The sequence below is a fragment of the Bubalus kerabau genome, chromosome 22, assembly GCF_029407905.1.
Source record: "Bubalus kerabau isolate K-KA32 ecotype Philippines breed swamp buffalo chromosome 22, PCC_UOA_SB_1v2, whole genome shotgun sequence".
Taxonomy (NCBI): Eukaryota; Metazoa; Chordata; class Mammalia; order Artiodactyla; family Bovidae; genus Bubalus; species Bubalus kerabau.
The window spans coordinates 34,928,680-34,942,611 of record NC_073645.1 but is presented as its reverse complement, the minus strand read 5'-3'; the positions used below and the strand labels follow the sequence as shown (position 1 = coordinate 34,942,611).

General features: G+C 43.1%; 1 protein-coding gene across 16 annotated transcripts in view; it reads left to right on the top strand.

The window, feature by feature from the left end:
• The window catches only part of GPAM (glycerol-3-phosphate acyltransferase, mitochondrial), a 67,367-nt gene extending 53,688 nt beyond the window's left edge, over positions 1–13,679 (top strand). For 15 of the 16 annotated variants that reach the window (XM_055560704.1, XM_055560702.1, XM_055560706.1 and 12 more), the window contains 9 exons: positions 750–862; positions 2,328–2,398; positions 3,384–3,648; positions 4,188–4,324; positions 5,499–5,576; positions 6,222–6,362; positions 7,683–7,872; positions 9,175–9,233; positions 9,919–13,679. In XM_055560704.1, the coding sequence (XP_055416679.1) occupies positions 750–862; positions 2,328–2,398; positions 3,384–3,648; positions 4,188–4,324; positions 5,499–5,576; positions 6,222–6,362; positions 7,683–7,872; positions 9,175–9,233; positions 9,919–10,035 (1,171 nt within the window). In that variant the 3' untranslated portion in view covers positions 10,036–13,679. The remainder of the gene's footprint in view (positions 1–749; positions 863–2,327; positions 2,399–3,383; positions 3,649–4,187; positions 4,325–5,498; positions 5,577–6,221; positions 6,363–7,682; positions 7,873–9,174; positions 9,234–9,918) is intronic. The other variant, XR_008707231.1, reaches the window with a different exon arrangement.
• Positions 13,680–13,932: the final 253 nt, after the last annotated feature.

Here is a 13,932-nt window from a genome sequence, read left to right as displayed (position 1 = left end):
TTGGATCTTAAAATCCTTTTGATTTTGTGAATCATATATGAGTTCTTATTTGATTTCTGTTTTTGAATACTTGAAATGTTCTTTTTGGTAGTAGTTTAGCTTATCCATATTGCACATTCATGTAACATGTAAAAGAGTTTCTTATGTGAATTTTCCAGAATTCAAATCAAATGGTCACTGAGAGAAATATTAAGCCTTTCTTTTTATATGTTCAAATATCGAATTTTTGAAACTGTTTTAAAATGGAGCATCTTGTTTTATGCATTCTTTCTGCCAGTGAGTTCTGAAAGTGATGTACCAACAGATTACTTAGTCATAAATAAATAACATGTGTTCAGGAGAGTGTCTTAAATATAATGAGGTATGTGTGTGTTAGTTACTCAGTTGTGTTCAACTCTTTGCGACCCCATGGACTGTAGCCTACCAGACTCCTCTGTCCATGAAATTCTCCAGGCAAGAATACTGGAGTGGGTAGCCATTCCCTCTCCAGGGGATCTTCCTGACCCGGGGATCGAACCCACATCTCTTGCATTGCAGGCAGAATCTTCACCATCTGAGCCACCAGGGAAGCCTATAATGAAGTATATTTTGGAGTAAAACAACTCATAGAAATAATCTATTTGTGGTTTAAATTTAGAATATGTAGTAGTTTAAAGTATCTAATACATTTGTATCTCATGTCATTTGCTTTGTGAAAGATTGGGGTTATAGAAGTCTAATTAAAAAAAAAAAAACAAAAAACTTTTTAGACCCAGTGATGCTGCTGATGAAGGTACAGACATGTCCATTAACGAGTCCAGAAATGCAACAGATGAATCCCGCCGAAGACTGATTGCACATCTGGCTGAGCACATTCTCTTCAGTAAGTAGAATTCCACTCTTTCATTCCGTAATTCAGATTCAGTGTGATGCAGCTCGAACCATACAGGTTTTGGAATCTGCCAAAGTTAGATTCTACTTCTGGTTCTAGAACTAACACGCAGGGGGTACTAAGTAAGTTATTAGAAGGAAGATCATGCTGAGAGGATTTGAGATAACTGAATGAAACATCCCACACAGTGCCAGATAATTAGTAGTTGCTCATGAATTAGTCTCTTTGAACCCATTTGTGGATCAGCTTCTGGGTTTATGGTTGCACGTCCCTTTCCCCTGTGACCTCGTGATCCTTTTTATTTGGTAAATATTGTGTGTCTTTTGCATGTAAAGCTTTATTCTGCCTGTGGGGACTACACATTGAGTATTGGCTCTGTACCTAAAGAGGTTCTGCTCTTCTCAGTGGGATGGTTGTACAGTAATAATGCAAGTGGGAGTGAATCAGAGTTACATGCAGAATTAGCCATTCTTAAGTTGCAGATGGCAGCGTTGTATTACATTGTAGAGGCTGCTTTAAGGTCAGAAGCAGCAATAGCTTGGGATTTCTCCACCCTTCCCTGTGCCTCCTTCCCATCAGGTTAGGCCCTCCGCTCTTGCTGTCAGTGTGGAGGCATCCTCACCTCATCTTGCTCCTTTCTGTCTAGCCACTGCTGCTACTGCTTTACGCTGGACCAAGATCCTCTTTTCTGAGGATGTCTGATGGAGTCTCTGCTTAAATCCTGGATGCTGAAAATAATACGTCCTTAAATGTTGAAAAACTGGAAAGTAAAGATAAAACCCACTACCCAGATGACCAGATGGGTGGCTGCCTAGTGTATAAAAATATTTTTTTTTTTTGCAGTTTTGTGCTGTTTTCCATTTATAAAACAAGTATTATGAAAGCTTTTTAAATATACTTTTTAAAGGCCAAATGTATGTGGTACTGGGAACTTTTTTGTTTCTTAAACACTGGAGGTAACATTAATAGTGAATGAAGTATTTGTGAATTCATTATCATCTCAGAAAACCCATAAATGGTGTCTTTATCTTAGATTATTCCATAGATGTTCTCATATTTGATTTGTATGATTATAAATTTCTACCAATTTGAAATATTGAGTTTTGGACTGTAGTCATTCTCAGATGTCTATCTGTCCCCTTCCTTCCTACCTCTGACCTGCCTCTGGTCCAGGTTGAAAAGAGGAAGTTAAAATCGATTTCTGGGTTGAGGGTAGACCTATCTTAGACTGAATTCTATTATATGAGCAATGATCTCTAATGAGCTTCCACTGGTCCAGAGCAAATTGTGATTTCCCTTTGGTGAATCAGGTGTAAGAAATACGGTAGAGGACTTTTATAGTTTTAAATGCTCCTAATTATGATACTTTTTTTTTGTTTCAAGATTTAGGTACTTTAAAAAAAAGTTTCAGCTATATTAAAAAAGCACAACTAAAAGATTTGTGTTTGCCTTCCAGCTGCTAGCAAGTCCTGTGCTATTATGTCCACACACATCGTGGCCTGTCTGCTCCTCTACAGACACAGGCAGGTACGTCTGCAGAGTCACTGGAGTTCAACTGAAAGCAGGGAAATGCTTTGTCAGCTTTTCAGATGCTTGTCCACTGATAGATTTGGCTCCCTTCCAGCTAGTCCTGTGAGTGAAAATCACTCAGTCGTGTCCGACTCTTTGCGACCCCATGGACTGTAACCTGCCAGACTTCTCTGTCCATGGAATTCTCCAGGCAAGAATACTGGAGTGGGTGGCTATTCCTTTCTCCAGGGGAATCTTCCCAACCCAGGGATTGAACCCAGGTCTCCCGCATTGCAAGCAGATTCTTTACCATCTGAGCCACCAGGGAAGCGCAGTCCTGTGAGGTGAACAGTAAAATAATCTAAGGACTCTGCCCACAGGGGCTTACAACCCAATGGAGGAAGACATCTATCTGAAAAAAGCCTCAGAACTGTTTTATCTGACAGCAAGGCATTCTTTGAGGAATACAGTTAACGGAAATAAGGCATGTCTTTCGACACATAGAAAGTATTCTGATTGCTAATGGTTTCCAAGCTATTTGACTTGTATTTAGGACTTGCGCTCTGCTTTCCTACAATACACTTGTCTAAGCCCTGTGATGGGAAAGAGACTGTCTGTCTCGCTCACAGTCATGTTCTGAACACCAAACGTAGTGCCAATATATAAATACCAGCTAAGAAATTTGAGAAATTCTTGCTAAGAAATAAGTACTGCTTCTCTCCAGAAGGTGGCTTTTCCCCTTTGAGATCTTACATGCTACATCATGTTTTGTGGCTAGAGTATGCTCTGGACATGAAATATCTTGACATTCCTGGGGGACAGCTTTTTAACCAGTTTTCTAACTTTCTTTACACTGGTGTTCTGGCTTTTTTTTTTTTTTTCCTGACAGCAAACTTCAGGAAAGCCAAGGCAAGGGGAAAAAAAAAATCCTTGGGGCAGTCTTTCCATCTTTTGAGAAGTGGGTTTTGTGTTCTCATGAGACCACTTCTGTCTGTTTTTATAGGGAATTGGCCTCTCCACATTGGTGGAAGACTTCTTTGTGATGAAGGAGGAAGTCCTGGCTCGTGATTTTGACTTGGGTTTCTCAGGAAATTCAGAAGATGTAGTCATGCATGCCATACAGCTCCTGGGAAATTGTATCACAATCACCCACACCAGCAAGAACGATGAGTTTTTTATTACTCCTAGCACAACTATCCCATCAGTCTTTGAACTCAACTTCTACAGCAATGGGGTGCTCCATGTCTTTATCATGGAGGCCATCATAGGTATGTCAGGCCCTGAAGTATTTTCATGGCAAATCAAGTGGCCAGAAGCACGTGATGGTGTCTACTTCAGTTTGGATGATAGTCCCTTGTTTCAGGGAAAGTGTTGCTATAGTTTTAAAATAAAAGTGTCATCTGCTGTTTCACTGATTATAGCTTATTTTTGTATGTGCTATTCAGTGAGTAGTAACTGAACTACTGTATACATAGTATTACGTGATTTACCAAGTAGGAGAGGTCAGATGTCTTGCTGCCCAGGAGCTGGAAATCTAGGTGAGATGAGACATACTTGTGGCAGTGAAGTGAGCTGGGGAACAGGGGAGATGGAGAGCAGAGGGGATGGAAGGTTTGACAGGGTTGGAAGCACATGGAATCAGAAGAAGTAAATTCTGGAGGGATTTACTTAAATTTCTCCAGTGAACACAGATAATTATTTTGGATCTATCAAGGATCTTTTGTGGTAGTCCAGCCAGTCTGAGCCTCTCCAAGGTTTTTCTTGGAGATCTAAGGCTGCAGCTTCACTGATGCTTTTACTTTCTCAGCCTGCAGCCTTTATGCAGTTCTGAAGAAGAGGGGCCCAGGAGGACCCACGTCTCCCAGCTTGATCAGCCAGGAGCAGCTGGTGCGCAAGGCCGCCAGCCTGTGCTATCTGCTGTCCAATGAAGGCACCATCTCGCTCGTAAGTGAAGACTCTTTAGTGTCTCCTCTTCTCTTATTCTTGAGCATCTTAATGAAAACATAAAATGCTTTCCTCTTAGAGAATTTTTGGTCTATTACTGAAGCTTTACATCCTCCTCCTGGGTCTCAGTGACCACCAGTAACAACCACCAGTTGTTACTGTCTTGGTTTGCTCTTGGGGTCACTGCTCCAGAGAACCCTTCCTGTGCTGTGATGGCTCCAAGGGCTCAGCGCTCTGCATCACTCAGCTCCAGAGGCACAGAACCTCTTATCATGCACAAGCCACGGGGCCAGGGGTTTGCAAATGGTTAACATGCCCACCCATGGATGAGAGAAACCTAGAAGATGAGAGTCAGAAACAGTCTTAAAACTCATCTGCTCAGCCCCTCCTCCAAATGGGGAAACTAAGGCCCAGCAGAACTAACGAGCATTTATGTTATATTTAAACACTTCTAGACATTATAATGAGGCATACATATTAAGCAGTAGAGAGATTTTTTTTTTCCCCTCAAAGTCATCGATGAGTAAAATTCTTATTTTAATGTCTGTTGTTTTCCACTTATGTGTCCTGGGACATTTCTGAGCACGGGTGTTGGGAGTACTGCCCTCCTCCACAGCATTGTCTGTATATGTTATATTTGTGTCTTGTTGTGGAATCTGTTTCGCATGAATCTGGGGGGCAGGATGGGAGAGAAAAGGGTAGATAAGGCTCTCAATGTTGGCGTTATCTTTCACTTGGGTTTTTTTTTAATTACTTGAATACATATTGCATTTCCTCATCCACCACCTTGTGTACAGCATTTACTGTAAGATAGATTTTGCAGGGAAATTGTCTTATAAAGGGAAAAAATAGGTGTAGGGGCCGGACACGTAGCCCTTCTGAGGCCGCACTCTCCTGGAGGGGTTGGGCTCGGGGGGACTCAGCTCAGGAGCTCCGTCTGCAGGTGGTGCCTCACCAAGCGCCCTGCCAGTCGCGTAACAAGGTCTCTTCTCAGACTTTGTCCACAGTGTGAGCTTGTCAAGAGGGTGGCGTCGGAAATCTTAGTGCTTGACTAGTGGAGTGAGGCAGGTGATACCATGCAAGTATTTGTCAGCCACTTTGTACGCTGTCTTCTGTCTCTAAAAAAATAAGTGGAAGACCATGACATTTACACTGAAATGCCTTTTCTTTGCAGCCCTGCCAGACCTTTTACCAAATTTGCCATGAAACAGTGGGCAGGTTTATCCAGTATGGCATCCTTATAGTGGCGGAGGTAAAAAGACGAGCTTGCCTTTGTTTGCCTTTAGTTTCTTATTCTGTCTTATCTTTTCTACCACCCGCTTTACCAATGATTCCATTTGATGTGTGTGTGTGTGTGTGTGTGTATAGAGAGAGAGTCATGTCCAAGATGAGATGAGAAAAATAGGAATGGAGAGTAAATGTCTTTTGAAATGGTGTAACATTATTTTGGCTCCTTTTATGTAACTGGTGTTGCATAAAGCATATCTTGACTTGGTTCCATAGCATCCAGAAGCCTGTGTTCCAAGACCAGATCTTCTGCATATCCATGTGCTTGTAGCTTTCATGTGTACATTTTTCTTTTTTGAGATTGTGTTTTAATTTTGGCAGCTTTTGTATAAAGGGTGTGGCCTGGGAAACTAGATAGCAGTTTAGCATAGCTGATGGTACTCTAATTGACGTGGCTGGTAGCTTTCACCCTCACTCTTTCTTTTCTTCTTTCCTCCCCTGCTGTCTCCCGAGTGATTTGGGGTTTGGAGAGGGTGGGGGACTGATCTCATGACGGGCTGGGCAGAACAGAGTAGGGGAGGGCATGAGAGAGGGCGACTCTGGGGTCCAGCCGGGCGGCTGTTTGTGTGCCTGTGCGTATTTATAACTGTTGGTCATCTCCCTGGCACAGCAAGATGATCAGGAAGATATCAGTCCTGGTCTTGCCGAGCAGCAGTGGGACAAGAAGCTTCCGGAACCTTTGTCTTGGAGAAGTGATGAAGAAGATGAAGACAGCGATTTTGGTGAGGAGCAACGAGATTGCTACCTGAAGGTACTTGGGTGAAGAATCTGGGTGGACACCACAGTGCCGAGTTGAGGCTCATGTTGCCACAGATTGACAGGGTGCTTAAAAACTGGGCCTCTGGTGACGTACTCAGAGCGTTCACAAACTGGCCGTGGCACTTTCTTCCCAGTTAAGACAATGAAACTGAACTGAATTAATACCTGAAACAATTCAGTCTGGGGTATAGATAAATGGAAGAAGAGACGCGAGTCTCAGCTTTCAGGAAGATGAACGTCATAGATGATACCCTTCATGACAGTCTCGCCAGAATGCACGGGTACAGACTGGTAGCCATCCCTGCACTCACCACTGAAGAGGCAGAGGTTCTGTTCAGGCATCACCAAGGCAAGGCGGTGCTGTGCCAGGTGAGGGAGAGGAGTCGTTCATGTTCCGCTGCCGCTGTCCCGGTTGCTCTGCTTGAGTCGTGTTCCATCTTGCCATCGCTCCCAGAATTTCATGCACCAGGCTCTTTGCCTTCTTTTAAACAAATCCTATGAGAAAATTTGATTTTTAAAAGATTGATTGTCCCTGCTTTAGTAAAAGCGATTTTGTCTCATTTGTAATTTTAGCAATTAGTAATAATGACCCTACTTTCCTGAATATCCTAAGCGGATTGCTTTCTTTGCAGTGAGTAATACACACACACACGCATGCATGCATGTATGCACAGGCACACACAGACATACATGTGCATACAGAGTCAGGGGAGTCCAAGTGACTTTGGGGGTTTTTTCCTTTTAGGTATTATTAGTTTCAAAATGGGGCAGTAATCTTGCCCCAGGGAGGCTTATCTGAATGTGCACGTTTTTTTGGGAGGGCACTGCGAGCCCCCACTGCCCAGAGCACCCCATCACCACCACCACCTTTCCCTGCGGTGCTGGACTGGGCCAGAGGCCACGTGGGACTGGCGGGCCGTGAGGGCTGGGAGGGACTGAGATGATGTCAGGGGTCTTAGCACGTGGTCTTTTGCGCACTTGAGTGACTGCTGAGCCAGGCTTCAAAGCCCGGAGGGTCCAGCCTGGGGCCCAGCCATTTCAGCGATGACAGTGTCATAATTATGTCATCAAGTACAACCGTTTTTTCCAGGCAGCTGTTCAATGAACGTAAACCTCAAATACCATGAAAGTCACCGGTTACAATAAAGAACACATTTCAAAACCAGCAGTTGTCTCCAGGGGCGATTCTGAGCCCACGGAGCAGTAGGCTGCTTCTGTGTGGGACAGCGAGGGACCGTCTTCTTGAGCTGCTGGTGCTCCAAGGCAGTGCCTCTGTCCCCCCACAACTGGGTCTCCCACTCTCGCCTCCCAGGTGAGCCAGTCCAAGGAGCACCAGCAGTTCATCACCTTCCTGCAGAGGCTCCTCGGGCCTTTGCTGGAGGCGTACAGCTCTGCCGCCGTCTTCATTCACAACTTCGATGGTCCCGTCCCCGAGCCTGAATTCCTGCAGAAGCTGCACAAATACCTGATCACGAGAACTGAGAGGAGGGTTGCCGTGTACGGTATGTGTGCCCCTCTCTTGGCTTCTTTTGAAAGCTATGTCGTTTTTGTTTACAGGAATCTGCTCATTGCAGATAGTTGGAAAAAAAGAATGCAAAATTTATCCTGACCTCTCACTCCATGGATTGCTCCTCTTTGGGTGTGTTGTATAAATTTGATTACACAGATCATATACTCATGTCTGGCAGTTTTCTCCTAACACTGTAAGCGCGATTCATACGTGCTGTTGCGTGTAGTTGTCTATTCTTGCTGTGTTGTAGTATTCCACTGTATAAATGTTTACCACATTTCACTGATTCGTATCCATCACTGATGGATATTTGGGTTTTGCAGTTCAGAGCGCCTCTGAATAGTGCTGCCGTGAACATGTTTGAGTGTGTCCTTGGGTGAACAAATGGACTTATTTATGTAGGCCTGTATAGGAGAATTGCCTCTTCGCAGGGTGTGGTGTGTTTGGCGTTAGTAGGTGTGGTCCAGCGTTCCCAAGTGCTAAACCCGGGAACTCCCAGCAGCAGTGTGCGCCTCTGTTGCCTCCCCCTGGCTGACACCTGGTTCTGTCTCTTATGGAAAAGGTGTGATTGGGGTGGGAGTAGCATTCTCTACAGTTATGCTTTAGGACTGCAGCTACTTTGACTCAATAATTTTTAAAGCCATGACGGATCTAGAGATAATCGGTCACTAGATATTTATCTAGAGATATCTAGAACTCTACAGATTGGTGTATAGAGAGATGTATAGTTACATCTATACCTGTATCTCTAGATTGAGATCAAGACCTAGAATCACCTCACTTTAGAGATGAGGACACTGTTCCAGATCATGCAGCTAGTTAAAGGGCAACCTGGGTTTAGAATTCATTTTTTCTGGCCTCTGGGCTTTGTTTCTGGTTTCACTGCAGTGAGAGTCACCTATGCATTCCTGCACAGTTTAAAAGAACTTCTACCTTCTGGCTCATTTGAGTCTCACAAAAGGCCTTCAAGATGGATGTTTTGGGTATTTCTGTTTCCCTTCCTCTTCTCTCTGTGCTTCCCTGCTTCCTCCCCTTCCTCTCTCCCTTTTTCTCTTTCTCTCCCTACCCCTCTCTCCAACCCCACCACCCCCCTCCCCAAAAAGATGACAGTAAATTTAAAGAAAGAGCAGACCCTTTGCGGCCTCACAGGTGACTGGTAGAAAAGGGAGCATGGCGCAGTCCTCGGACTTGCTCTGACCTCCTCCCAGCCTCCTACACGCTCTTCCTGTGGGTACTGGGGTTTTCATTGTCGCTGGGCCTAAACATCTGACAGGGCCTGATTCTTTCTCCACAGCTGAGAGCGCCACTTACTGTCTTGTGAAGAATGCTGTGAAAATGTTTAAGGATATCGGGGTGAGTGTCCACCGCTTATGGTACAAGAGCGTGTGTTCACTTCTGTCCTCTCTCTGTTTAGATCTAGTCTGTCTGAGTCACCTTTGTGTTGGGCTGGACCCTGAGAGAAGCAGTTTCTGCAGGATTAATCATGCAGGCATTTCTGGGGATTGGGAGGAGGAGGGGCATGTTGAAGGTGAGGCCCCTCTGCACAGATTTATTTGAATGTTCCAAAATTGTCCTGGTTTTCATCTTCATCCTAAATGAAGGTGTCCATGTGTTTCAAGATTCTACTACAGTTTTGGTGGGAATGTTAATTATGCCATATGATTTTCAGTTATTTTCTTGTGTTTTTACCAGTATTGCTAGAAGTATCCTCAGCTATCCTTTATCTTCACTAATTACTTGGGACATGAGTTCCAGAGAGGTACTAGTGGTCTTTGTAAGGAACTCTTCTGTGACTTTATTCTAACATAAAATTTAAAATCTAGTACACTAGTAAACCCCACTCCTGCGCCCATAATCTCCCACCCCCGTAACCTTCCTACCCCGTGCTCACACGCACCCTACACGTACATTTTCTTAAAGCCTGGATATGGCTTTATGTACCTTACTGCACATCAAGTAAGGGTTGGTGATAGAAGTGTCTCTCCACCCCCTTACCCTTTTTCATTTGTCTTTAATTTAATCTAAACTTTCTCTCTAGGTTTTCAAAGAGACCAAACAAAAGAGAGTGTCTGTTTTGGAACTCAGCAGCACTTTTCTACCTCAGTGCAACCGGCAAAAGCTCCTGGAATATATTCTGGGTTTTGTGGTGCTGTAGGTAACTCCGGGCACCTCTGGCAAGTGAAGGGAGTGGGACCAGTTCCTCGTAGGCCCCGCCTGTGGCACGGGAGTGGACGGCGCCATCGTGTGGTCGGGCCTGACCTGTCCTGACGCGACCTCCTGGAAGACAAGTGCCTTCTCCCCTCCGTGATCTGTGATCGGTGGACACTGAGGTGACACGCAGCCTGCAGATCACACCACGGGGGCACCGGCCTCCGTTTGCAGTTCATGATCAATAGATTGCAAAATGAAATTTTGGAGTTTGTTAAAGATTTACATTCTAAATATAACGGTTAGGGACTTATTACTGTGATGGACACACAAATGTAGTTGATTCTAAAACTGAATCTTGTTTAGTACACTTAATGCTGTCAGGTAATTCGTTGGTATATGTTCTGATTAATGCTTCCTTTAAAAATAATTGAGTCATCCATTCACCGTTTTTTGTTTTTTTCATTTTTTTCTGTTTTTTTTTTTCGGTTTTATCTATGTCAACTGTAGCTAACTGTTAAATGGGAGCATTTTTTTCCCTCACAAAGTGCTTTACAAATGAATGGGCTATTCACCATAGGTGTCACTGTGCTGTCTGTTGTAGTCAGGTATAGAAGTGTTTAAGAGCTAAATGAAAACACAATGTTAATTTAGGTCAGGAATAGAGATAATCTGACCAGTCAGCTTGTACCAGGAAATAAATTTGGCTGGTGAAATTCAAGATAAACTAGGCTGGAAAATTGACTTTGAAAATGTTTGCTCATGTGAAAAAGTGCCATTGAGTTTTAAATGACAGGCAAGTGTTTGGGAGCAAATCCTGTTTCATGTCTGTGTCACTTCCCTGCCACCCTCCGCCCACCTCCTGCCTCAGGCAGTACCTGCCTCTCAGGTACAGTTGTTTCTTAGAGATAGCAACAGTTCTAACCTATTAGCTTGGCCTGATCGCCTGTGTAAGTGTGAAGCACTCTGGCTGCAGCCTCACGGCCCAGGCCTCTTACGTCCTGTAGACTGGTTGTACCCTTTTGAGTGGCTGGTACCCACTCAAGTTGGGCAGAGTACCAACCTCTGGGTTGTACATCACATATGTGATGGCCCTGCGGACTGGCATTTGTAGATGTTTTTAGCTTTGAGAAAAAGAAAACCATAGTTCTTTAAAAATATGCATGGGTTATTTTCCTAAACCCTGATGCTATATAGTGGCAGATAATTATGAAAAATTGTTCATAACAGGTAGGTGCCTTTTTTGTGAGCAGGGATCATAATTGTTCACTAATTGTGGTAATGATGGTGATTTCTTAAAGATCATGTGATAGAAAACGTTTTCTAACAGCTGACTGTTTCTTCTTCTCTCCATGGTATTATGGAATTAGGAATTTTTCCTGACAAATACTGCAGGTAATCTTTGAATTTAATAGAAAGGTACTGAGAATTAAGTTTGTACTTTTATCAGCTTGAATTTTAAACACTAATAATGTCTTGTGAGTATTCTGTGTGTGTTGGGAGAGGGAAAAATACTGATTGGTGTTTCACATTGTATGAAATTTTTGAAACTCGGAGCAATAATGCCATGCTGTTGTGATTTTCTTCCACTCTTCTCAGATTCCGCATTTAAAACATGTTTTCTTTATAGGAGCTCACATCCCATTAAGCCGCTGTCAGCGTCGCAGCGGCTCGATGTGGATGGGATCGCCACTGTGTTACATTCCATTTTACGTTCTGAGTAGGATTGAGCTCTGTGTTTTGGGGAACAGCCAGGGAAGCTTATTTATCCCCTTGTGTGTTCCTTATCTAGGTAAGCAAACGTTCCACTAGTCTTTTTTACTCATCCATGAAATTATAGACCAAGGGTTACTCAGACTGTCTAAGTCAAGGTTGGGACTGATCTCTCTGTGGACTCTGCTGCCCCACCTGTGACTTCCGCTAAGAGCTGCTGCTTCGCCAGCCTGAGCAGGGAGCAGTGGCTTCTCTGGCTCTAATTTGCCCTTTCAGTTGGTTTGTTTTCTAGAAATCTACTCAGATGCTTTGGGGAATGCAATGTATGATTTGCTAGCTCTCTCACCACTTAACTCACTGTGAGAATAAATATGCATGCTTTCTGTAATTAACTGGTGCTTTGAAAACCTTTTTTAAGGAAGACAAATCTCAACCAAAGTTCTGCTCATCCAGACAAGCTCACCCTCGAGTTAATTTTAGCACAGCTCATTCTTTCGTGCCTCGTTACTGAACAAACATCCATCATCCCAGTAAGGCTTCCAGATACCACTGTTTTGCTAAAAGATTTATTCTCCTTGTTTTCCAAAAGCGAATGGCTTTCACATAAGATTAAACGAACTAGGTGCTTGTAAATAATTTATTACCGTTTACTGCATTTCTATAATACTGAAATGCATGCCCTCCAGGGGAAGACAGACTGTGAGTCGAGTTAAAAAGCAAACAAAAAGACCCAATAATAAGCAATATGAAGCTACACTCTTTCAAAATGAGAAAGTCCTAAGAAATTCAGTCGCTCTTAAGAGGAAGGAAGTAGCGTGAGGTGTGTAGAACTAGTAACAGAGAAAGGACCACAAGTCTGTGAAGTCTCTGAAGTCACAAGGGTGAGTGGAGAAAACGCACCAGGGACTGCAGTGAATGTAAACTCAGATTGTGGAATTTCCAGTCTGAGGAACAAACCCTTTCCCAGAGTTCTCCGTGTATACAAAGGCTCTATGAGATGTTCTTAGGTGTTTTGTAGAAAAAGTGTTGCTGGTAAAATTAATTTGCACATGAACTCTCATTCCTAGAAACTCACAGTGCACTTTAGCACGGTAAGGGCTCAGGGCCCGCTGGTCCCAAGCCTGTATTAACCCAGCATTTCCCAATCTGTGCGACCCCAGAGCCTTTTTCCCCTTTGCAACACCCCTACAGACCTCTCCTGAGGTTCACAGAAAACATTCTGGGAAACACTATGTTATGTTTTTCTGTAAGAGGACAAGACAGCAAGTGCCGGGTGGTACAGAGGCACATCTGCATGCGTCTTGTACGATCAAACATTGTGTTTCAAGGATGTATACTTCCTCCCCTGGAGACAATAAGCACAGAAAACTATCGTATAGGTGGTCAGAACTCTTCGATGAAAGATCAGCCCTCAATGTGTCTGGGTTTTTAACTGAAAGGAGCAAAATTAACACTAGGATTAATTGGGGTAAAAAAGTAAGATTTTAAGTCAGACCTGGCAGAAGACATTGCACAATCAAATGCAGCTTTTTATCCACAAATAGTTCTAGTGTTTAGAAATGACAGGACCTACCACTGAGGTTCATAAGACTTAATTTGGATGTCAATCTGTTTTTTAAAGCACTCTTTTTAGGAACTTGAGACTTGGCATCTGGTATTTCAGTTTAATATAAAATGATGGCATTTGAAAGAGACTTTCGACTTTATTTCTAAACATCTAAAGTTCTGAAATGCCTTGATGGAAGGTGTTAAACTGTTTGCCTGTTGTACAAAGAAATGTTAGATTGTTGTAAAAAGGTTGATTATAAAGTACCATTAAATAGCATGGTGTGATGATGTGAATGAACTGATTTGGAAATGTGGATTGATTTTTACGCCTGTTAATATATTGTAAGAAGCACAGAGGTGTAGCTTTGTTTTAATAAACCAAAAAGTGAATATATTCCTGATGTCTTGTATTTGTAGTTAAAAGTTCCCTACATAATTCGTTATACAAACACTTCTTGTTTGACTTCACCTAGACCATGATTAAAATGCTTATAGGAAACAATCTTAAATACATTTGTGAACCTGCAGTGCATGATTTTATTATTGATCCAGAGCTCTTCAAATTTGATCAAGCATTTGGGTTTGTAGATGTCTACAGCTTAGCTACTGCCCTTCTCAGTAAATATTCACATCACAGAAATAT